The sequence below is a fragment of the Helianthus annuus genome, chromosome 8, assembly GCF_002127325.2.
Source record: "Helianthus annuus cultivar XRQ/B chromosome 8, HanXRQr2.0-SUNRISE, whole genome shotgun sequence".
Classification (NCBI taxonomy): Eukaryota; Viridiplantae; Streptophyta; class Magnoliopsida; order Asterales; family Asteraceae; genus Helianthus; species Helianthus annuus.
The window spans coordinates 161,046,407-161,072,721 of NC_035440.2; the positions used below are offsets into that span (position 1 = coordinate 161,046,407).

Genomic DNA, 26,315 nt, shown 5'->3' on the forward strand with positions numbered 1-26,315 from the left:
AATACTTAGGAGCGAAATCACTTGAATGTATCTATTAGCGAAATCAACTAAGAACCCCTGGAGCGAAATCACTTGAATGTATCTATGAGCGAAATCAACTAAGAACCCTTGGAGCGAAATCAGCTAAAATTTGGCAACCAAGAGCGAAATCAGGATGAATTATGAGCAAAATCACAGAATGTTCATACGAGCGAAATCAGGTCGAAGTCCAATTTTGTCCATTTTTAGTCCGAATTTAGGTGTGAAACTTTCAAGGGTTTATCTATGTCCAATTTTAAACAATCTGTGAAAATTTGATCCGGTTTTGTCCAATAAAACTTCCTGAACTGATGAAAGAAGGTGTAGAAGTCAGAATGTGAATGATATCAAGCTAAACTCTTCTTCCTGAGCTCTGATACCACTTGTAGGATCGTTGTTTGACCCGACTGAGTCGATCAGAAGAGCTTTAAATCCGGTTCAAAGGCGGAATCAGTGAAACGGACGTGTAAACAGCTTGATACTATAATATCTGTCACTTATATTGCTTTTAACAAAGATTACACCCTGGACAGATTTTGGCAGCACTTCGTTACAATTCCGGAAGTCGCGATACCAAATGAATACACAAGTGCACTATATATATTGAGTTAATTTCGCTCTTATGACCAAGATGCACGTATGAGCGAAATCAGAAGTTTCTGATTTCGCTCCAAATAACCTTTGGTCATTATAAGCGAAATCACAAGCTTCTGATTTCGCTCCAAATGACATTTGGTCATTATGAGCGAAATCAGCACACTAACTTCTAAACTCTGTTTCTCGAACCTCGTGCACTGGATATCCTATCCTATTACATGATATAAGACGAAGTCAATAGACGTAATGCACTAACACACAGAAAGAAGCTCTTAAGGAAAGGAACATTGAGGAGGAATATCTCCGTGGAATGGAGAAGCAATTGGTACCAAATGAGGACGGAACGTTATGTTTCATGAAACGAGTTTGGGTTCCTCTGTTTGGTGGTTTGAGAAAGGTTATTTTCGATGAAGCTCACAAGTCACGGTACTCAATCCATCCAGGAGCGGATAAAATGTACCAAGATCTTAAGGATTTCTACTGGTGGCCTAGGATGAAAGGCGATGTTGCAGTTTATGTTGGCAAGTGTTTAACGTGTGCCAAGGTAAAAGCAAAATACTAGAAGCCTTCAGGACTTCTGCAGCAACCTAAGATTCCCAAGTGGAAATGGGAACAGATTTCAATGGATTTCATAACAAAGTTGCCAAGAACGCCCAAAGGTCACGATACTATTTGGGTAATAGTGGATCGGTTAACGAAATCTGCGCATTTCTTGCCAATCAAAGAGAAAGATAACACGAGCAAGTTGGCTGAGATATACATGAGAGAGATCGTTGCACGTCATGGAGTGCCTCTCTCAATCATCTCTGATCGAGACGGAAGGTTTATGTCAAGGATTTGGCAATCCTTTCAAGAAGCATTCGGATCTCAGTTGAACCTGAGTACAGCCTTTCACCCGCAAACGGACGGATAGAGCGAACGAACGATCCAGACTCTAGAAGATATGCTGCGAGCTTGCGTTATGGATTTAGGTGGAAGTTGGGATACTCACCTACCACTGGTCGAATTTTCATACAATAACAGTTATCACGCAAGTATTCAAGCCGCACCGTTCGAAGCTCTTTACGGACGTAAATGTTGATCACCGATTTGTTGGTCTGATGCAGGTGATAGGCAGTCAGTTGGTCTGGAAGTGGTCCAGGAAACCACAGACAAGATTGCACAGATCCGAGATCGCATCAAGGCGGCTCGCGATCGACAAAAGTGTTATGCGGACCGAAGAAGGAAACCTCTGGAATTCGAGGTAGGAGACATGGTTTTGTTGAAGGTATCACCCTGGAAGGGTGTGGCACGCTTCGGAAAGCGTGGAAAGTTGAATCCGCGCTATATTGGTCCATTCAAGATTCTGAAGAGGGTTGGTTTAGTAGCATACAAGTTGGACTTGCCTGCCGAGCTTAACGGTGTTCATGATACATTCCATGTATCAAACTTGAAGAAGAGTCCAACACAAGAGATAGTTGTCATTCCTGCTGATCAAATTCATATCGACGACACGCTCCACTTTGTGGAAGAACCCGTTGAGGTTACGGATTGGAAGGTGAACAAAACACGCAGGAGTAGTGTCAAGCTTGTCAAAGTTCGATGGAATGCAAGACATGGTCCAGAGTACACATGGGAACATGAGGATCGTATGAAAGAAAAGTACCCCCATTTATTTCCAAAGACCCCTGCGACTAGAAGCAGAGCCTAAAATTTCGGGACGAAATTTTCTTAACGGGGGGAGAATGTGACAACCCTCACAAAACCAGTTATCCGTACAAGTTAATTAATACTTAATTAGTGCTTAATTACTGTGCTTGATTACAACTATGAATAAACTGCTTTCTGTTTCCTGATACATACATACTCATGCATCATACTTCATTACTGTCACTCCATTTACTATACACAAACATTAGTGACAACCTTGATGCACAAAGCACAGATGGCATAGTAAGCGGATAAACCAGTAAACATGCTGACATTGCCAGCACTAGATAGACATTGTTTCTGAGGCCAGTATGAGCCGGGAATAGATTCTGCACTTGTAGGGAGTGTAGGGAGATGAGAATCATGGAACTATGTCACTAGGTGATAGTTATAGTGACCGGAAGTGCCTAAAACATGCTTTAATTACAAAATTCTGCACTAAACACAAAAAATTCAGCATTTAACAATGCTAGTAAAGTGCAAAAACTTGGTAAAATAGTCCTAGACACTTTCCAAATTGTTGAAAATTTAATGGGTCACTAAAAACAAATAAAAGATACTTAAAAGCTTTATTTAGCACTTTAACGGATCAACATCCAACCGAACAACCGGACTTTACCCGGAACATAAAAATATTGCCAAAAACATTGTTTTTACTTTTCTGAGCTAGTTAGGGTCCCCGAGCACCCTAACACCCTTTATATTAATAAACACACAAATATCCTAACTAAGTACCATTAGATTTCAACTTAATCCTAACTATATCATCACCACCCAACCCCTACCCCCCCCCCAAATTACAGTCACAAGGGGTGACCCACCCCTTGTCTTTCTTTGATTAATTAATTCCTAATGTTGTGGTTAAAGGGACATAATGTATGATGGATAAACACAAGGTTCGGTTTATAAATATACACCTTAGTCTTTCACTCACTCTCATTCACAACACATCAACAACTTACTCTCCTCCCTCCATCTCCATTCTCGCCCCCCCCCCCATCAACCACCATACACCCACCATCAAGCTTGGTTCCAACCATTTCTCATACATACAAAGGAGCAAGGAGTCCAACAACTAAGCTCGGTGCTTTCGGAAGTTCAAGAACCACTCTCATTTCCTTTTATCCACCACCTTTACGCCTTGTTTCTTCCCTAGCCTTGTGCTAGTAGTAAGTGCTTCTAATCATCATCTTGATCTTGTTTATGGTGGTTAATAGTTGATTTAATGGTTAAAAATTAAGAAACACTAAAGAACTTAATTAAAGTCTTGAACATAAGGTGAATAGGGTGGATAAAGAGAAGATATGTGTGTAAATCATGTAAATCTTGTGTAGATATGATTATATGATGTTGTTTGTTACTAAAAGTAGGATGGATCATCATCTAGACATACTAGATCATGTTCAAGAACATGAACTAGTAGTATGTTAGTGTTAGAAATATGAAAGATGATGAAACCACCCACCATGAACTTGAAACTTGAATAAACATAATTTTTCTTGTAAAATGAAGTTGTAAACTTGTAGATCTAAAGATCTACAAGTGGTTTTTCGGAAAAACCAAGCAGAAGATACTAGTTTTGTCATAACCCGGATCTTGTATGAAAGAAGCACATTTATAGTAACTAAACAAGTGTGAAAACACTTGTATAACAAGGAAATTTCATAAAGAAATATTTTTGTGAATCTTGACTAGAAGTTGTTAAACTTCAAATTCTTTAAAAATAAAGTTTTCAAGAAACTAAACTTATTTTTAAAGATAACAACACCTACTAAACGTGTTCGTGACTTACTACATATTTTTACAAAACATTCAAGTTCATGAGCTTATGATTTAGTCTTGTTTTGTCAAGATTAGTGGTTAAATATTGTATACATTGTTGATTGATGACTGTTGATTAGTTTTTGAAAAGAAAATGATATGCTAAAAGCATGGACACCTCCATTTACAGAGGAAACTCTGGCGAAATTTTCCAGAAATATAACACTTAGAAATATTTTTCTAACAAATATTTACAAATATAAGTTTTAACTTGTTTTCAAAAATAGGCTTCGCCATGATTTTTATTACAAAATACCAAATACCGGAGGTGGATTTTCGTAAATAAAACTTGATAAATATATATTAAGAATATATATTTTATAGTAAAACGCTTGTGTGATTATGTGATTATTTTGTGAACTAAATATATATTATTTTTAGGGTAAACATAATATAACATGAAAACGCCGTGAAAATACTACTCCAAAATAATACCAATGCACTCACAAAATAAATATTTAAGTTATATAAGTATCATATACAACGCGAACTTTTAAAATGTAACTTATGTATTTTTCAGAAAAATACTCCTATTAGTACATTTTTGGTGAAATATTATTTTGGAAAAATTTATGAAATAAAATATAATATTTTTGGGAAAAATATATATATTTTGGGATTAAAAACATTTTAGACATGGTAATTAAAAATATATTTTTCAAGTGAGACTTAAAAATATATTTTCGGAATTATGAAACATACATGTATTATTACCCCCATCCTTGGGAAGGAATATACTTATAAAATAATTGAGAAGTGTGAATACGAAATAGTTGCCTAACTATTTCTCAAAAACGTTAAACCTTAAGCCAAGGCACGGCCGCCCGTCTAATAGGAATTAGTGCGTGTAGGTCATCACGCAGCAGGTTGAGTTGGGATCGACTATTTCACGAGACGCACTTCTGTGAGTTCATGTCCCCCTTTTCTCTTTACTGTTTTCAGTTTTATACTTCGGGGGTGAAATACATGCGACAATTATTACAAACATTTATTACATGGTATGGTTAGCGTAGGGAGGGTTTATACTACTAGATCATGTAAGGGGTGGGCAATAACACTTGAGGCCATTAATCCTCTTTGTTAGGACTGAGGGACACAAGAGTGATAGATCTATTTAGGTGTAGCGAGCCCACACCCGTGAGGACAGGGAGGCCCATAGAGGTGACTGTGTCTTACAGCCGAAGCCCGATAACAAATTTGCTAGGTTTGAGTTTCCCTGCACTTTCTCACACATACCAGTGGATTTGCAACCCATTGGTGATCTCTTTTTCCTTATTGCTACATACCAGGGACTTTTTATACATACTTCAAAGGTTTATTCATACTCACTTTTACATGAACTCGCTCAATTTTTTGTTGATTTTTCAAACTGCATGTGTTTCAGGAAATTAGGGATCTGGCAAGGTATGCTATGTCATCAAGCTGCGTAGGAGAATTGATGTCATCCAAGTTGAGGGATTGTGACTTTTTCCTGGACGAGTCACAAGCCTTAAACTGTGTTTTTATTTCATGTCTTATGGTTGAGTCGTATGAACAATATTTTTATTATGTCAGGTTGTAATCCGTGCATGTGTCGACTTTTGAAAACAATGTTGTCGTGGTTTACTTTTAAAACTTGAATTAATGGATGAACATCATGGTTTTATTTTCATATAGCATTGTTGTGATTATGCTAAGGTATTAAGAAGTCACACCAAATAAACCCACGCTTCCGCAAAGCCAGGGGTGTGAGATGTTAAAATCTTAAAAATAGTCTGTTATGATTAAAATAATAATTTTAATCATATACGTGTGGAAAAATAATTTAAAACGCTAAGAAACTCTATTTTTCGAGTTTGAGCGCGTACCGCGCGATACTACGCGAATTAAACAAAATACTGTCAACGGAGCCAGTCAAGGCAACTGGTAATTAATTCAGTAATAATTTTGAGTGATTATTTTTATAGAACAATAAAAATAATTTAAAACGCACTAAAACGGGATTAAAACGCTAGATAAAATATCCAGTAACCAGTAAAATACCTGTTTTTGAGCCAAAAATACATATAATATGTGTATGTATATATATAATCGTGAGAGGGGAACAAGTGGGCGGCATTGTGGGCTGCCACATTCTCTTGAATGATGGAACTTGGACACTTGTCCATCCTAGAGACATTAGAATGATTATTAAGCTTGTGCATGTCTCCATAAACTCACAATTCCAAGAACAAATTTAAAAACTTCATTTTCTCTCTCTCTCTCTCTCTCTCTCTCTTGCATATTCTCGGCCGATCACCCCCCCCCCCCCCCGCCCAAACACACTCGCATTTCATTTCTCTATCCAAATCATGAAGAATCAAGGTCTTTACTTGGTGATTTGAAGCTCATAAAGAAGTTTGGGAGTGATTTCAAGCAAGAACAAGACCCATATCATTATCTTCTATCAAAAACCCATCTAAAATCTTGAAGGTATAATATATTCCATTCAACATGATTCTTGATTCATAATGATAAAGAAGATAGTAAAAGTTTCTCTTGATTCTTGAAATCTAAACATAAACTTGAAAATTTCAAACAAATGAGTTTTGAATAAAATAAAATGAGTGTGTGCAGGTATGTGTATATGTCCGATTGTGAGTATATACATATGTATAAGTTGTGTTTTGATTTTTGATGAAAAAGTTCTTGATTATTTGCTTTCTTGAAATATATGATGATTAAAGGGATTTTTAGATATCATGCAAGAAGGTTCTAAAAAGATCTAAGATTTGAAAGTGATGTATTGAAAAGTGAAAATTTGGATGTATACGTGTGTATAACTTTCGTGTATATGTGTGTGTATATATGTATGCATGCATGTGAAAATTGTTATAAAAGTGAAAGATCTAAGTATGAGTGAACATGAATGATTTGAAGGATTATTGTGTTATGTGTAATATTTGTAAGAATATTATGTTAGTGAAGTTTTGAGCATGATTAGATCATGAGTGATGATGATGATGATGATGATAATGTGTGAGTGCATTAGATGCACATATGTGAATTTACATGATGATGTGAAAACATGAAATGATCATATGTTTATGATTTCATAAAAATTAGATTTGATCAGAAAATAAACACTAAAATAAGAGTATTTTGAAGTGTTTAATGATATATAACTTTGTCATATTGTTTGCTAGCTTTGCATGTTATACTTGGTGCATTAAAAGTTGTAAAATACGTGAAATCGCATGATTTATGTGACTTACACAAAAACTGCACTAATCTGATTATAACCACTATTTTAATCAGTAAATAACATGTATTGTGTTAAAATATCAAGTCGTTTCGAGTTGGGATGGTTACGGTAACGTTTAACGCAAAACTATGCATTAAAACGGTCAAAAATCGGCTTTTCGAGTGATTTTTATAAAACTGATTTAAATCAGTAAATAAACTGATGTTTATAGTTTAAAAACAATTATTTTAACTAATTTTAAGTTTACTTGGTGTTTGGTCGGTCATACGTTACCGAATCGCTAAAATACACATTTTTCGATGAACTTTAGTATGGGTGAATTTTGAGTGAATCTTATGTGATAAAATGTGTTAGGTGATTTAAACATGTAAATGTGATGATATGTTAAGTGTTAATTTGATAGTGGAAAATTTAGACTACGCATGTATGCATGTACGTTTTGTGCGGTAGAAATGGTAAAATTGCGTTAAATGTGTAACTTGTTTGTCGAGCATAACCAACTGGGGTAGCCCAGTTGGCCACCGACACCCACCTCTTCTCAGAGGTACCGGGTTCGAGTCTTGGGAGTGACATATGTCGCCCAGGGTAAGAACTCGGCATGGGGAAGTCACCGCGGAGCTAGCTTGGTCGGGTAGCGGCTCCCGGAGTGAGATCACTCCGGCGGTTGGGAGGACCGTGCACTTACCCCCCCCCCCCTTGTCTGTCGAGCATGAAATTTGGTACATATGAGATGTTTTATGTATAATTGCTTTAAAAATAACAAAATAGATAAGTTAGTAATATTTTGCGTGTTCTGTATTAAATTCAATGAACGTTTATATATATACATTACAATGCGCAAATCATAGATATATTGCGTATAAACGGGAGAGTTAATGGATTCACACAATAATGGTCACCAATAAAATCGTTCAAGTCGCAAAAATCATAAAAATATATATATGTATATGGACTCATATATATATATATATATATATTAACGTGCCAACATAATCAAAAATGACAACTTTTCGAGAAAATCTCAAAGTTATGTGATAATTCTAAGAAATAGAGAAACTTAGGATTTTTGTGTTAAATACATATTGATTTAGAATTGTTCCTATATTAGGATGTATATAATCAATCTCTGGGATTGCGGTATTAAAATACGCACCCAAAGGTGAGTGTCACTAAACCCCTCTTTTTACTGTTTTGTATATATTTTGGGGGTGGAACACGTCGTTAAAAGGGTTTAATAATGTTTTCGAAATAAAACATACCTTTTAATATAAAATATATATTTTCGCTGAAAATATATGAATTTGATAAGTTATACGTTTCGAAGTAAAACGTTTTTGATGAATGAATATTGTATGTGCGGTATTTCTTAAGTGAAACGAGACCATACGGATTGGGGATGAATTCCGGACTGAGTCTCAACATTTGAGTGACAGGGGAATTCGTAAATCGTAGTATATTAAATTGTCATATTAGTAGGATATTTATATATTGTACGTGAGGCAGACATCATATTGTTCTTCGAGAAAGAACCCTGCGCCCATGATGTCGTTTATTCAGTTAAGTATTGTACACGATGAATTGTTGGTAGATCTATCAGGTTGACAACCTCGTCGTGACCGGTCGCCCCGTGTCAATGTCAAACGATGAATTAATATTCTGTATATTGTCTAGCTTTGATTATCCCTGCATGGTTAATATATAGTTCATATTGTCTAGCTAACATACGAGTCTGAAAGTTGACGCAATAATTTAATATACAAAACTTGGGCAGTAACAATATTGTCGGGTTCGAGAAACTGCGACGGAAGGCCCATGGATTTTATTAAGAAAGTAAAATGGACTCTCTAAAATTAAATGGATGTTTTTAAATAAACACCCAAACAGAAAGTTTTCCTTGGTATAAAATCTGTTAGTAAACGAATAAGTGAACTCACCTTCCTTTGTGTTGACACTTGATTAACGTGTTCTACAGGTACCTGAGTTCGGCTTCGGGAAATCATGGCGTATCTTGTGTTTGATGATGCATGTTGTTATGTTTAAATATGTTGGACATCTTTTAAACTATCTGGAACGTTTGTAATAAGATCCGCGAGGATCAAAACAACTTAACTTATGTGGTTGTGTCGTGACTTTTAAAAAAATATGTTTAATAATTATGTTTTAAAATATGTTAAAATGTCCAACAAAAGAGTGCATCGTCCGACAAGGTATAAATGGGCACCAACTTCCGTCTCCACTACGTTTAATATTCCGCTGCGACGTTTTTGGGGTGTGACATTAAACCATGATTAGTGCTTAATGACTGTGCTGAATTTCAATTAACTGCTTACTGATTATTGCCATATACATACATGCGCATCACATATTGCTTTAGGGGTGTGCATGGGTCGGTTTGGTTCGGTTTTTACTATTAACCATAACCATAACAGCTAGTTCGGTTATGGAGTTTTGGTAACCATAACCATAACCAAACTTCGGTTATGGTTAATCGGTTATGAAGTCGGTTATGGTTCGGTTTTGGTTAATTTCGGTTAAGTAACCAAGCAAGGTTTGAAATAAATAGGGTTGTGCACGATTTGAACTTAGCTTGAGCCTATTTTATAAGATAACGGAGACTAAACTTTTTTGTTAAACTACCGATTTGGGATTCTTTTTAATAAGGTAATTTTCAAACAAAAAAAATTATGGACATAACACCTTAGTTCTTTATCAAAATAAATGGTATCTATATCAAGACCATTTTGTTACTAACATACTTTTATCTTAGTAAAAACCCTGTATATGGTTTTGTAAATCATAAATCCATTATATAAAGTTAACATTACAAGTTCGGTTCGGTTTCGGTTATATCGGTTAACCAAAGCTTCATAACCATAACCATAACCAATTGAGCGGTTATACAAAGTTTCATAACCATAACCATTGGTTATATTGGTTATCGGTTATTAGTGGTTCGGTTATGTCGGTTATGGTTCGGTTATCGGTTATGGTGGTTAATTTGCTCACCCCTATATTGCTTAATGTCATAACATTATTGCATGAGAACTTTATTTACTCAAATGATGCACGAAACATAGTTAGCACAGTTATCAGATAAATCAGAGAAATGCTGACGGAGTTCAGTGCATAGACAGATAGCGTGTAGAGACATAGAATGGGCCAGAAACCAAGTCTTACACTAGTATAGTGTGTAGGAAAGTAAGGATCACAAAACTGTCTTTCCAATGTTAGTTTAAGAGTCGGAAAGTGCCTAAAACTCACCCAAAGTGCTGAATTCAGCAAAATTCAGCAAAAATCAGCATTTTAACAATCTAATTTTATGCAGAAATATGGTTAATTGGTCCTGAATGCTTTCTTATGTCTCGGGAATCAAAAGTGTCACAAAAGGGTACATGAAGCACACTAAACTACAAAGTTTAGCACCTTAACGAACCAGTAACCAACCGAACAACCGGACACTACCCGAAACACCAAATTTTCACTAGAAGCACTGTTTTAACATTACCAAGCTAGTTATGATCCCCGAACACCATAACACATCATATAAATATCAACTAACTAGAGATCCTAACTAATACTTACAATTTAACCTTAACCTTAACCTAACTAGTTTAGTTCAAGCCTCTGCTACCACCCCCCCCCCCATGTCTACGGCCCCAACAAGGGACCCACCTTGTTGATTTATTTCAATATTAAAATGGATATGCTTATCTTTACTAAACATAGAAACCAAGGGTTAGAAGGTGAAATTGGTTATAAGTATAACATGCAAGAGCTTAACTTCATTTCTCACACACACAAACTCTTTCCTCTTCTCCTCCTTGTTCTCGGCCGACCCTAAACACCCACACATCCACCATCATTTATCCATTCTCATACAATCCAAGCTTATACAAAGGTGTTAGAGATCACATAAAGGAGCTAGGAGCTTTCGGAAGATCAAGGACCTCTCTTATTTGCTTTTACCCACTTGTTTTCTTCACTTGATCATCCCTAGCCTTGTGCTAGTGGTAAGAACCTTAATCTTGCTAGTTTACTTCTATTTTAAGTGGTTAAAAGAAGAATCATAATGTTAAACATGAAGAACACTAAGAATCATAAGAAGTAAACTTGAACATAAGCGTGATTAATGAAGAAACTAAGTTATTTAGGTGTTGTTTTGCTTGTTGATTGTTATTTATTCATGTATATGATGTAGATCATCATATGACCTTGCTAGATCATGATTAAAAACATAATCTAGCAAGATGAGAGAATAGAAATGTTGATTGGATGATAGATCATCCACGCATGAAGCATGAACTTGAATGAACAAGTGGTTTTCTTGAAAAATAATGATCAAAGTAAGTTGTTAATCATATAGATCTAAAGATTCATGGATAGTTTTTCAAAGAAACCAAGTTAAAAATATAAGTTTCATTTAATCTTGGTTCTTACATATACAAACCTTATTTTTAGTGGATAAACAAGTGTAGAAACACTTGTGTAACAAGAAAATTTCATAAAGAAACATTTTTAGAAATGATGATCACAAGTTGTAAAGATCCATATTCTTTAAAAATGAAGTTTTTAAAGAACTAATCACGCTTTAAAGAATAACAAGACTTACTAATAACACTAGTAAGTTACTACAAATTTTTACAAATATTCAAGTTCATGAAGTGTTTGATTATGCTTGATTTGGCAAGATTGGTAAGTGTATATTGGTTATTGTTAATTATTGGTTGATTGTGTTGATTTTTACAAAAGAAAATGATATGCTTGAAAGCATGGAAACCTCCATTTTTAAGGGAAACTATGGCAAAATTTTTCTAAAAATTAAACACTTAGAAAAATATTTCCAAACAAATTTACAAGTGAAATTTAAACCATGAATTTCTCACATAAACTTTGCCATAATTTTTGTTACAAAAATATAAATATTGGAGGTTGATTTTCAGAAATAAAAGTGACTAAATATGTATTTAGGAAAATATATATTTAGAAGTCACCATGTGTGTGATTATTTGTATACTATGTGTGTTAGTTATATTATTTTAGGACTTGAAATAATATAACTCATTAAAATACCAAAAATTTTCCATCCAAAGTATTACCAAAAATTCCAAGGAATAAATATACTCATTCACACAAAAATATTGGTGAAACCGAACAAGGAATATAACTTACAAAATATTCCGGAATTTAATTCACAAGTATATTTTGGTAAATAATATTTTGGACACCAAGTGAACAAAAATATGATTTTTACAATTTCTACAAGAATATATCATATTTTGATAAGGGAAGAATATATTATTTTTGGCAAGTATAAATATATATTTTCTTGAGATTTTTAGAAGATATATTATTTTTGAAAGAAATAAATATATTTTCTTAGACAAACATGAAATACAATATTTTTGGGGTGAAAGATATATTTTCTCAAATAAATATGAAGTATATCATTTTTGGAAGAAAAATGAGTTTATATATATATTTTCTAAGTTAAGACTTGAAAATATATTATTTTTTGGAACTTATAAGAGAATACAAATATTTTTGCCAAAGAAAAATTATAAATAATCTTTCTAAGTAATATTCCTTAAAATATATATTTTGGAAATATATATTGAATCTTTATTAAAGATAATATTCCGGAAAAATTAATATGAAATTAAGTGCAAGGAATACTTAATGAATACAATGAATACTTAATGAATACAATAAAAATACGTATTCTCGTACATATAACTACACACCGGAATACGACTCCGATACATGGCAAAAATATACAAGTGAAAGATACCCCCATCCTTGGGAAGGAAATATAAGTATAAATACTTGAGAAGTATTAAGTTAATATATATTGTTTTAACAAAAATTCCAAAAATTAACAAATATAATTTAAGTTAAAATATTTATTATTTTAACAAATAATTATATACTTTGGAATAATATCTAAGACACCAAGAACCGGAACTCAAAGATACTAAGTCATAACAAATAAGGCTAAAGTCAATGCACGACCCATCCGCCTAATACACCTTAGCACGTTTGTAGGTAGTCGTGTGACCGAGTAGCAGCTTTGAGTTACACCGGATTTCGAGACGCAAGACTGTGAGTTCATGTCCCCCTTTTCTTTTAACTGTTTTCAGTTTTATAACTTCGGGGGTGAAGTACATGTTACAAAATGTTTACAAACAATTACAGTTGGTATGTTTAGCTAAGGATTGCATAGTAGATCATGTGAATGGGTAGGCGCACTCCTAAGACCATTAATCCTCAAGTTAGGACCGAGGGGCATGAGTGATAGATCTATTTGAGTGTAGCGAGCCCACACCCATGTGGACCGGGGATTGGCCCATGAGGTGACTATGTCTTACAGCCGGAGGCCCGGTACAAAATCTGCTAGTTTTGAGCATCCCTACGCCATTGCACGTATGTTAATGGCATTGCAAACCATTAATTGATCTGTTTCCTTGTTCTGCTTTCATACCGGGATTTACAAAACATAAATACATACAATGTTACAAGGTTTTATTCATACACACAAACAAACACATGAACTCGCTCAACTTTTGTTGATGTTTTCAAAACACATGTATTTCAGGGAATTAAAAGTGGATCTGGCGGGCGTTTGGATGTTTCAAGATGCGTTAAGAATAAAGGATGTCATCTGTTGTCTTAGGGTTTGGTTAGTGTGTCTTATTCTGGACGAGACACACCTACCAAAGCCTGGTTTTATTTAGAGTCTTTTGATGAGTCCTTACGAAACTCTAAACAATTCGTATGGTTTGTAACATTTGAATTTGAAGTCTATGTTCCAAACAATGGTGTCTGTGATGTTTTTTTTTTAACTTAATTAATGGATGACCATCTATGGTTTTATCATATAGTGTTGTTATCATTGAATGCAATGATATTAAGCAAGTCACACATAATCACGCTTCCGCAAAAGTCAGGGTGTGACAGTTTGGTATCAGAGCTTCAATTGTAGCGAACTAGGATTCCTTCTCGAGTCTAGACTACAATCATTAGGGCTCTCATGAAAATACTTTTACAACATGTTTTCATTGCATACACGAAATGCCCAGATCCAGGGAAACATACATTTTTACAAACAAAAAGACACGAATCACATTTCAAGGTTTAAGTTATGGTTCATTCTGAGAGACTGGGTGGTTTAGTCTGGGAGACTAGGTGGTCTAGTCTGGGAGACTAGGAAGGATAGAAAGGATTGTGAAGGTACATGATTACATGATTGCATTCTCATTGATTACATGCTTAATGTTGGTAGTTGATATATGTGCATATGTTGTGATTATTTTGTTACAGACACTATGTCATCATCCGAGCGTGGATTGTCCGATACCGATGACCCTATGGCTGTAATTTCTGACGATGAGATCGTCCCTGAGCCAGAGATCTTTACTTTTGACATAGAGAGTGACCCGGAGATGATGTCCGACGACGACGATGACGATTTCCAGCCATTTGCACTGCCCGATTTTGGAGATGATTTACCGATTGCTGATGGTATCCCAGACGAGGATCCTTTTGTTATTCCCATTCCAGTTCATGATCATCTTATCATCGGTCACCCCAACGGTGAGCATGTCATGGCACCGATCCTCGCTCCTGTTCCTCTCATGGTTATTCCACTTGAGGATTTTCCTTTTGATGATCTTTTTGACGATGATTTTGACCTGTTTGTTGATGGTCCTCCCGACGATGCTCATGGTGATGGAGAGCTCGATGAGGACGTTGTTGCTATTCACTTCTAGGGATTCCCGTTATTGAGATTTCTTCTGACTCTAGCTTACACTCTGCTCCAGATTCCTTTGAGTCTGTGTCATCTTCCTCCTTACAGGCAGTTGGTTTGCGACGTTATGCCACTGATTCTGATGATGATACGTCTATGTCAGTTGCACCATCTCCTCCACATGACTTTGAGCTTGATCTTGAGCTAGACTTTGCTCCTGACGATCAGTCCGATGCTGCACCTGCTGATCCTGAGCCGATACCTGCTCCTGAGCCTTTGCCTGATCTTGATCCTATCCCATTTGGCATACCTGACATTGCACCACTCATACCAGACCCAGTTCCTGCACCCGTTGACCCTCCTGTTATTGAGTCAGTCACTCCCCCACTTGCACCTGCACCTGTTGATGTTGCTCCTATTCACCCAGAGACTCTCCTGGGGAGGGCACTTCAGGAGTCTGATGTACACCGTGTCGAGCCGTCCATTGTTTTCTTGCAGGATATACCCACACCCCGTCCAGGGGAAGGCACTTCTAGCCAGCAGCCTGGCCACGATCCTCATGTTCCAGCAGCATTTCCCCACGTACCTCAGTCTGCACCTTCTGCTTATTTTACTTCTTCACCACTTGATGAGCCATTCAGATGGTTCCCACCGTACACCATGATTTCTGATCCCTACCATCCCTCGCACTTTACTGGTTATACGCGGGATGAGTTACTTCTATCATTGCAGCTTCAGTACGAGATCATGAGTCACAGGATTCTAGAGCTTGAGATGACACCGCGACCTTTTCCATGTCCGTGTCAGCCATCTTTTGTTCCCCCTCGTTCATCATTGTCCCCATTTTCGCATCCTCCTGCACCGCTTACTCCATTTCCTAAGTTTGATACTTAATTTCTTACCGTTAAGTAGCAGATCAGTTATCTGTTGCGTCATGTTTATCAGCTTGAGGAGGAGCTTGCGCATGTGCGCAGCTTGTTTTTTGTTCCTCCACCTCCTCCTCCACCACCATCAGCATAGACGGTTTTTGTTTTTATGTAGGTAGCTTGCTTTTGATGAGAGCACCACTATTGAGCTGAGCTAGTGAAGCCTTTTGGAGACCACATTTTGACTGTATGACTTATGGTAGATTGATAGACATTTTGGATAAGGGTAGTGTGACCCTGTGTTCCCTTTTGATACGATATATTTGTAAAACATGTAACTGTATTTGTGGTCGATGATTAATGGAAGCTCAATCGTAATGTTCTCATTAAATACGTTGTTGATTTACTTTTTTATGCTATGATCGTAATGGTTACATGCTTACTTGTTATGACAAACACTATTACATACGAACTACTTGTTATGTAAATAAATAAGACCTGACCTATACAATCTTCTTTATAGAAGAGGCCTCCTCGAAGGAATACGCAGTTGCTCACAACAGAGGCAGAACTGCATGAACGGATTTCACAAGCAATCGCACAACATGAGGCCTTGCGCTCTGAACATAGCAGAGGTACCTCAGGAAATAACCCACCTCACGGTAATGTTTAAGTCATTTAAGACACATTACGATATGTTTGGACATTCCATGTGCGTTTGCTAATGCTTTCTGTGAATGATGTTGCTTGTACATGTTGTACTTACAAGCAGTTCCTAGACTGCAAGCCTCTGAACTTTGGCGGCACTGGAGGTGTTGTAGCTTTCGTTAGATGGGCTAAGAAAACAGATTCCGTGCTGCGAATGAGCAAGTGTGCGCCATAGCACCAGGTCACCTACATTTCTGGACTTTTCCTATACGGAGCTCTATCATGGTGGAACCTTCAGGTTCAAACTCTAGGAGAGGAAGCTGCGTATGCTATGACTTGGGATGAGATGAAAGAACTGATGCGCAAGAAATAATGTTCAAGGGCTGAGATTCAGAAGTTGGAAACCGAGTTCTGGAATCTGAAAATGGATGGACCAAAGATTGCTGAGTATGTACAGAGATTCCATGACCTATCTCGTGTTGTCCCCTACATGGTAGAACCGGAATTCAAGCGAATTGAACATTTCATTTGGGGATTGGCACCCCAAATTATGAGCATGGTGACTACTTCGAAGCCTCCAACGATCACTGAAGCCATTGATTTGAGCGTAGCGTTGACTGAAGAAGCGATTAGGCTGAACAAGTTTTCAAACCCTGAAGGAAAGAAGAAGGAGACTCATGTCGAGCATCGGGAGAGAACAAAAGGAAGTTCTCAAACTTCAAGAAGGGTACTCGTGCGAGCAGCAATACCAACAAGCGTAAAGACGCTAACTCACCAGTTGAAGCACAAGCCGCTACTACTGGTACTGCTACTGGTGTTGAGATTAGGGGAAAAGGGTATATGGGCACCCTGCCCAAATGTGATGTGTGTCAGTTTCATCACACTGGACGATGCAGAGCTGGAAAGTAAACGTGCGGAAAAGTTGGCCATGCCAAAGAGACATGCTGGTATGGAGCCGATCATGGGAATAATGGTCAAAGAGGAAACGGGAATGGTAATGGCAACGGAAACCGTGGTGGTAACGGTTATGGGAATAGAAACCAAGGAGGAAACAACAATCAGGGAGGTAACGGAAATCGTGGTGGGTCTAGAAACCAAGCTGGTAATGGAAACCGCAACCAAAACAACCCTCAGGGTGGTACTGGAAACAGACAAGGATGCTTTAATTGCGGAGATGTTGGGAATTTCAAGCGGGATTGCCCAAAGAACAATCAATCCCAAGGAAGAGTTTTCAACATTGGGGCTAGGGAAGCTCGCCAAGATCCAAACGTAATTAATTGTATGTTCCCTATCAACCAACACTTTGCATCTGTTCTATTTGATATTGGTGCCGATTATAGCTTCGTGTCCCTAGAATTTAAGGATATACTTGGGTTAGTTGCCAGTAAGTTAGATATCACATATTCAATAGAACTAGCTAATGGAAAGCTAGTAGAAGCGAACGAAGTGATTAGAGGTTGTGTAATAGAACTTGGAGAACGTGAGTTTACACTTGATCTTCTGCCAGTTGAGTTGGGAAGCTTTGATGTGGTAGTTGGAATGGATTGGTTGTTGTTGGTGCACTACATCTGTCGACTTCGTCTTGGATCGAGTCTTAGATTGCATTGTATAGATTAGGGCACGTTTTACGAGAAAATAGGAGAGTGTATGTGTATAAGATGCTGATTTCGCTCATAGGGTCATAGAGGTGATTTCGGCGAAATCACATATGCTGATTTCGCTCATGTGACTCCTGTGTTGTTTGGAGCGAAATCTGGGCACTATATATATGTGTTCATGAGCGAAATCAGGTATCTGTTGCCTTGTATTCCATGCCGAAGTGCTGCCGGTGTGAAGACTGACTGTAATTGCGTTCCAATCAATACAATCAGTAGTTAAAGAGAAGAATCAGCTGTTTCTAGCTTTGTTTCTTGTTATTCCGCACCTGAAACAGAGTAAAGCTCCTCTGAACGACTCATTTGGGTCAGATCACGATCCTACAAGTGGTATCAGAGCTCAGGAGGAGGAGTTCTGTAGAGATTAGCTGGAATTTATCAAGTTTTCTTACTTCTACACCTTCTTTCATCATTTCAGAAAGTTTTGCCGGTCAAAATTGGATCAAAATTTCACAGACTATAGATAATTGGACAAAGATAAATCCCTGAAAGTTTGAGACTTAAAAACAGACTAAAAATGGACAAAATTGATCACCGAGTTGATTTCGCTGATATGGACATTCTGTAATTTCGCTCATAGTTCACATCAGATTTCGCTCCAGCTGGTAATTTCGCTCCAAAATTGGTGTTATTTCGCTCCAAAGTACATTGGGATTTCGCTCATGTGTGACATAAGTAGTGATTTCGCTCCAAGGGTGTTCTGATTTCGCTTCAGTGGACAATTTCTGAGGGATTTCGTTCCAAACTGTCTTCTGATTTCGCTCATTGTAGCCATTTTCTGATTTCGCTCCAGAACAACATCTGATTTCGCTCCAGGCTATCATTCAGTCGAATTTTGCTCCAAAGTCACTGTTTTTGAAATACGTGATAAGTCATCATGGATAACGAGTTCTATAATGCGTTTGCAACTCCGTCTGCTCCGTCTGTCATTGCTCAGGCCATGAGTTTGGAAAATGAGACGGGAACCACCCAAAAGCCCCCGAAACTAATGAGTATCGAAGAATACTACGTGTGGAAAGATAGATTCGAGAACTGGGTTCAGGCAAATCATCTTAGGTCTTGGGAATGTATACTGAAGAAATATGTGCTGCCTGGAACAGATTTACAGGTCATCAAAGATTTATCAGAGTTTACTGATCAAGAACGGGTTATGTATAAAGCCGAAAAAATGATGATCAGTCTGCTTCAGCAAGCTATCAAAGAAGACATCTTCATATTGCTTCAGCACGATAAAACTGCAAAATCAATCTGGGATGCACTTAAAGTTAAATTTGAGGGTAGTGAGAACATGATAAAGAGCAAAAAGGCATTACTCAAGAAAGAGTTTGATTTGTTTAGCAGTCTACCGGGAGAGGATACGAAGAAGCTGATTGAACGTTACTACCACTTAGTGCGATCCATGTCGATGTTGAGTATTACAAAAGATCGTGAAGAGTGGGTAGACAAACTTGCTGATGCGTTACCGGAAAAAGAGTGGGGAACGTATTTGATGATTTTGAAGAATACGGGTGTTTATGATGGGCTAACGATTTCTCAGTTTATCGAAAAGATTGAAAGTCGGGATTTGGAACAGCAGAAGATCGCTAGGATGAACAGTCCAAGTGGTCAACAGGACGTAAAAATGTACTACAAAGGTAGTGTTCCGATTCCAGAAGCTGAGAGAAGTCCTAAAATCCAGACTGCATTTAGTGCTGGGGATTCAACAGAAAAGGTTGATCAGGGTTCTAACAAAAGCAGCAGTGGATTCTCATCATTTCCTAGTGTCAATCCGAAAGAGTCAACTACAAGTTTTCACTCTCAGAGCACAAAGACAGGAAATAGTTATGTGATTCAGTGCAACATCGCTCTAAATCTTCCAGAAGGTCAAAGTTTTTCGGAAGAAACTGCTAAGGACCACATGGCTTTACTTGGTTCTGTACTTCTATCTTATGAAGGTCTTGTTGCTGGTCGGATCGGAAATCCTATGCTCACCAAAGAGGATTACGATCAGATAGACGCCGAAAAGATGGAACTAATGGATATCAAATGGTGTCTAGCGAGTGTTCTCAGACGAGCTGAAAAGTTCAAACTGATTACTAGGAGAAATGACTTTCTTGATGCTCATGTATCTACTTTAGGTTTTGATAAATCTAAAGTTACTTGTTTTCGATGCAGGGAGAAGGGTCATTTCAAACGGGAATGCAAGAACAGGGAAGCTAGTGGAGCTCAGAATCCGTTCGGAAAAGATGATTACTACCGAAAAGCCATTTATCAACAGGTTGGTCAATCACAAGATTCACAGACGGCTCATGGTAGGAAGATCGAGGATTCAAAGAGAGCGTGTTTGGTGGATTTTAACTGGAACAACTACATATCACCTGAAAGCAAAGCATGTTTAGTCGATCAAGATGATGAAAGACTACCTGAAGGCTTCAGCTGGGATATGTTTGTTGATGAAAAAGGAGAATTCAAAGCTTTCATCGCTAAGATTGTCAGAGAACCAGACATGTTTGCCACATGGATGAAGTCTATTGGTGAGACTGTGAAGAGTGTGGATGAAGAGTCTGTTGTTTCTAATGAAAGTTCAGAAAGTGCTGATGAAAACTCACAGAGTTCAGATGAGAGTGTACAAAATGATGTTAGTTCAGAAAAGGAAGTTGTTTTTGATCAAACACCATCTGATTCTGGTTTATCAGATACTAGTTCTAAAAAATCTGTACAGTTTGATCGATCACCTCCAGATGACAGTAGTGATGATGAGGAGGAAAAACACATTAATGTTGCTAAAGCTCATCTTTCTCCTGAAAGTTTTCATTTCTATTTTGCAGATCGCATGGAGAAGTTAAGAGAGAAACGAGCTGCTAAAGAACAACAACAAATGAAAACTGAAGATGTTGTTCAGAATAAGAATGTTGAAAGTGTTGCTGAGGAGATTGCTGAAGCTGAGAAGGTGATTGAGACAGAGAAAGTGATAGAAGTGGTGAAAACAATCGAAGTAGAAAAGATTGTTGAAGTCACTAAGCCTTGCACGAAGTGTTTGGAAGCATGCAAGGAATGTGCAGCAAAAGACGATATAATTGCTGAGTATGAGAAAAAGAAGGAGCAGTTGTTGTTCAATCTCAACTATGTGAAAGAATCTTATGATGTCTTGAACAAAACAGTAACTGAAGGAGCAGTTGTTGTTCAATCTCAACTATGTGAAAGAATCTTATGATGTCTTGAACAAAACAGTAATTGGTCTCCAAAAGACAAATTCTGAGAGAGAACAAGCACTAACGATGATGAATGCAGTCATGATGACAAAGCAAAAAGCTATAAACTTTTACATCGAAGAGAGTGCTAAGTGGAAGCAAGAGTTGGAGACAGAGAAGATTGAAAATGAGAGAATTAGACATTTATTGCAAAGTTATTCTAGTTCTGATTATCTCATTCATCGTATTTACCCAACTGTTGCAGGTATGGAAGCTTTTCAAGATGACAAACCAAAGAAGAAGAAAGATAGTGGTAAGAAACTGACTGTTAGCTATAACAAGTGTCCGCCTCCAATTTGGGAAGGGTATTCCCCTAGAAAACCAAACGAGGAGCAACTTGAAAAGGCAGTCGATATAAAGCTTAAAACCGATACAACTGATGAATTACCAGAAAACATTGACGTCACATTTACCTCGTCTGACACTGATCATGAGTCTGAGTTAATCAAAAAGGTGGTCGATCAGGTGTTGGATACTGATGAGGAGTCCGAGTCAAAGTCTGAGTCTGGAGGGTCAAATTCGTCAGTCAACAGTCCAAAGTCGTCGGTTAAACGGTCTTATAGTAAAGAATTTTTGTTATCAAAAGCAAATTTGGATGATGAAACATTTGAAGTAGCATACACTTTAAATGATTCGGACAAATTATACACTGACAAAGAGTTTCCAATAAGAAGTGTTCGTTTTGACATGATCAAAAAGGTTTTCAAAATGACAGAAATCAATATTTCTGAAATAAAAGATTTAAATCTTACTGGAAAACCTAAAAAATACACTTCAAGAGTTCAACAACGTCTAAACAAGAAAAAAGGTTACAATTCTGGTCCTGGTTTTCAAAAGAAACCTAACCAAAATTGTAGCTACAAAAAGAAAGGTCTAGGTTTTATTCCACCAGAAAATCATAAAAATATGAAAAATTCTAAAACAAAAACAGAATTTGTGTCAGGTGGAAGTGCAGAAGAGGAACAGAAAAAACCATTCTGGAGACAGTCAAATCAGGAGTTTCTTGCTGAGAAGAGAAGGAATGGAACTGAAGTGTTTCATCCAAAGGAAACTCGAACCTGTTACAAATGCAATGAAGCTGGTCACATTGCATGGAATTGTCCGAAAAATGCCAAGACAAAACAGGGAGTTTCTAAGAAATTGAAAGAAAAAGTTGTTGATGTTGAACCACCAACTGAAAAATTTAAAATTTTTGAAAATTCAACTTATGAGGTTGGTGAGTGTTCTAAAAAGAATTTTTACAAAAAGAAAGAGAAAGACAACCAAGTGTGGGTTGTTAAAAAGGATGATGAGAAAATCGGCGATGAATCTGGTTCCACAAAGCCAGAAGAGCCACAGGTTGAGATGAAAATTTCAGTGAATGATGAAGAGTTTCCATCACTGAAATTTGAAGAAGTTAAACAGAAAGTGGGTAAGGTTGATATCTCGAATCAGTTTTACACAGAGAAAAATGAATTTGATGTCGAGAAAACATTCAATGGGAGTGTTAAGAAAATTTTTGGAAAAATGCTTAATGGAAAAGCAAAGGGGGTTAAAGATTTGTATGCAACTAAAAAGGCAACTTACAACCCTACTGCGCAAGAATTGAAAACCATCAAGTCTGAGAAGACTTGGATGGAAGTTTGTTTTCCTTGAAGTCTTAGGACTATGCCGGAGATCCCAAGTGTATATCGTGGATCAGGAATCGGCATCATTCATATTTTATGAGTTTGTTTGAAAGTTTTTTATAGTGTTCAAATGTTACAGGTCGGTAAGTGCGAAGCAGGAATCGGCACTCTGATTGGTAAAATGGTTATGTAGATGTAACATTCCTACAGTTAGTATTGTGTGTATTTTTACAAGTGGTATTGTTTCGGATATACTTACAAGTGGTACAGAGGTTTCTGAACTGCAAATGGTAAATCAGGGACATTAAGTTGTACTTGATTTACTACATATGTGATTGATGAACAAGATGATGAACCATAACCCCAAATCGATTATTGATAATCCTACAAGTGATAAACACAAACTCATTTTCCGGAAAAATCATTTTGATTAAAACAAACTTAAGTGTTTTGAGATCTAAATGAGAAAATGGTTTGTGATAGGGGGAGTTCTGATTATTTATGCCTAGTGAATGGCGATTTGATGCGATTCGATGTCAGTTGTCAAGTTTTGTTCAGTTTGTTTTACATTTCATGTTTCAAGTGGGTCAAGAGTCTAGTTGTTTTCAAATTTCCTTTGAAATGTGTTTGCATTTTAGGGGGAGTAGAAAATTTCAGAAAATCCAAAAACATTAAAAATTTGAAAAAGACAAAAACATGATAAAAAATAAAAAATGAGTTTTGTTGTAAAAAGAGGAAATGATAGTAGATCAGTGGACTGTCACAACATGCTAAAGAAATGTAAAGATAAAATGTGATAAACAATCTCACTGTGGATGTGTCAGTAGATTTTTGCACATTTAGTAAATTGTGACGAGATATAAACATAAAATTCAAAACTTGCTTATTCAGTGGGTAACAACTTCTTGGATATATAAGTAACCCCTGAAATCTTGTTTGAAAGGTCCCTTATTCTGAGATACTAGGTCTTTATGCTCAGTGATATCTGGGGTATTATCTCGGGACTTCTGCTGAATGGAAGTTCTGACCTAGTCCCGGGATAATGCTTTCTGCAAAAAGCTTTGAAATATAAGCTCGCCCTTAGCAAGCTGATGAAAACAATAAAATTGATAGTCTCTGCTGTTGTAATCAAAAGATCCTCTAAAGGGGACACACCGAAAAGTCGAAGCCGTCATCTCTTTGCGTATACGGAAGTATCGACCTGAGCTCTCACGGCCCTCGCATTTTAACCCTTGATAGATATCATCTGTGGTATACTCACCTGTAAGACTGAATATTGGGATCTGGATACGGGAGTATATTCAAGTAGTGGGATACACGGATAAGTTCAAGAAATTAAAACATTAATATCGTATCTCAGATCAATTGAAATTTGTGTGAAAATTTAAGTGGACCAATATACTGACAATCTAGGTGAATTGTCTAGAACTTAAAAGGTAATGCAGCTTAACGGTGTTAGTGACATGTCTCATTAACTGATATGATCCTCTTACACAAACTCACAAAAAGGTTTGTTTGTAAATATTTCATTTCTGTATTTTCTTGATTTTACAATTGGTGTCAGTTACTTTCTTTCAGAAAATCCAAAAGGATTTTGTGTGTGTTTTGGCATAATCTTTTGAGAGAAAAAATTCAAAAAGATTTTCGACAACTGATGTTAGAAAAGCTGATTTTCAAAATTCCGAATGCTAAACATGATGACACTGTTGTGAGGGGGAGTGTGTCTTGAACATCAAATGTGTTTTTAAATCAACAATTGGTTCATCATAAGAGAAAGGTTTTATGAGAGGAAGTTGCTGTTGGTGCATACGTTTATACTCAAATTGTTAAATATAAATCTTACTTTGAGGTAGAGGTTGTGCAGGTTAAGTTGAGCCAAGTTAATTCAATCCTGAGATCTAAGCTGAACGAGAGCCAGGTTACTATACCTGAGGACTTTGATTGAAGAAAGCCAGGTTTCGGATTCATGTAGTCTCTGAAGGCAAAGGATGAGCCAGGCTGATCGATCCTGAAGACTTTGTGAATAGAGATAGAACCAAGTTTCGATTCTGTGGACAAAGTTAAAGCCAGGCAACAATCTTGGACTTGTGAAAGTCAGACAAAGATCCTGAAGCAGATGTTGCTGAAGAACAAAGAAATGCCAGCAAATCGAGAGGGGGAGTCTGAAGATATTCAAGCAGATATTGTTAAAGGAGAGTCTGATGATAAAGATAGAGAGAGAAGCCCAGAGATTGACCAAGACTGAAGAAGTGAAGACATGTCATTGTCAAAGACTCGATGGACGACTCGTCAACATCTGAGGGGGAGTCTGTTGGTGCACTACATCTGTCGACTTCGTCTTGGATCGAGTCTTAGACTGCATTGTATAGATTAGGGCACGTTTTACGAGAAAATATGAGAGTGTATGTGTATAAGATGCTGATTTCGCTCATAGGGTCATAGAGGTGATTTCGGGCGAAATCACATATGCGGATTTCGCTCATGTGACTCCTGTGTTGTTTGGAGCGAAATCTGGGCACTATATATATGTGTTCATGAGCTAAATCAGGTATCTTTGCCTTGTATTCCATGCCGAAGTGCTGCCGGTGTGAAGACTGACTGTAATTGCGTTCCAATCAATACAATCAGTAGTTAAAGAGAAGAATCAGCTGTTTCTAGCTTTGTTTCTTGTTATTCCGCACCTGAAACAGAGTAAAGCTCCTCTGAACGACTCATTTGGGTCAGATCACGATCCTACAGTTGTCAAGCAACCGAGCTGAGATCGTATGTCACGAGAAGATCATCTGAATCCCGATGGTGAATGGAGAAACGATTGTAGTGCACAGAGAAAAGCATGATACGCCTCTAAGGATTATCAGTTGCTTGAAGGCCCGAAGAGTCGAAGCTGGAAGATATCCCTGTGGTAAGGGAATACCTTGAAGTCTTCCCCGAAGAATTGCCAGGATTGCCGCCTCAATGACAAGTCAAATTCCGTATTGACTTGGTTCCAGGCGCCGCGCCTGTAGCCAAGGCACCTTATCGACTTGCGCCTTCTGAGATACAAGAATTGTCGACGCAACTTCAGGAGCTATTGGACAAGGGATTTATTAGACCAAGCTTCTCGCCTTGGGGAGCTTCAGTTCTATTTGTCAAGAAGAAGGACGGCAGTTTTCGTATGTGCATTGACTACCGTGAGCTAAACAAGTTGACCATCAAGAATCAGTATCCTTTGCCGAGG

At 37.3% G+C, this 26,315-nt stretch overlaps 1 protein-coding gene across 1 annotated transcript; it reads left to right on the forward strand.

Annotated features, from left to right (window-relative positions):
• Positions 1 to 15,248: 15,248 nt before the first annotated feature.
• Positions 15,249 to 15,986, forward strand: LOC110882686 (vegetative cell wall protein gp1-like). Its single transcript, XM_022130646.1, has one exon. It carries the CDS (start codon positions 15,249 to 15,251, stop codon positions 15,984 to 15,986), a length of 738 nt encoding a protein of 245 aa, XP_021986338.1.
• Positions 15,987 to 26,315: the final 10,329 nt, after the last annotated feature.

What these genes read in the sequence shown, in the direction of transcription:
- LOC110882686 (XM_022130646.1), top strand. Translation starts at nt 15,249, where the DNA reads ATGTCAGTTGCACCATCTCCTCCACATGACTTTGAGCTTGATCTTGAG.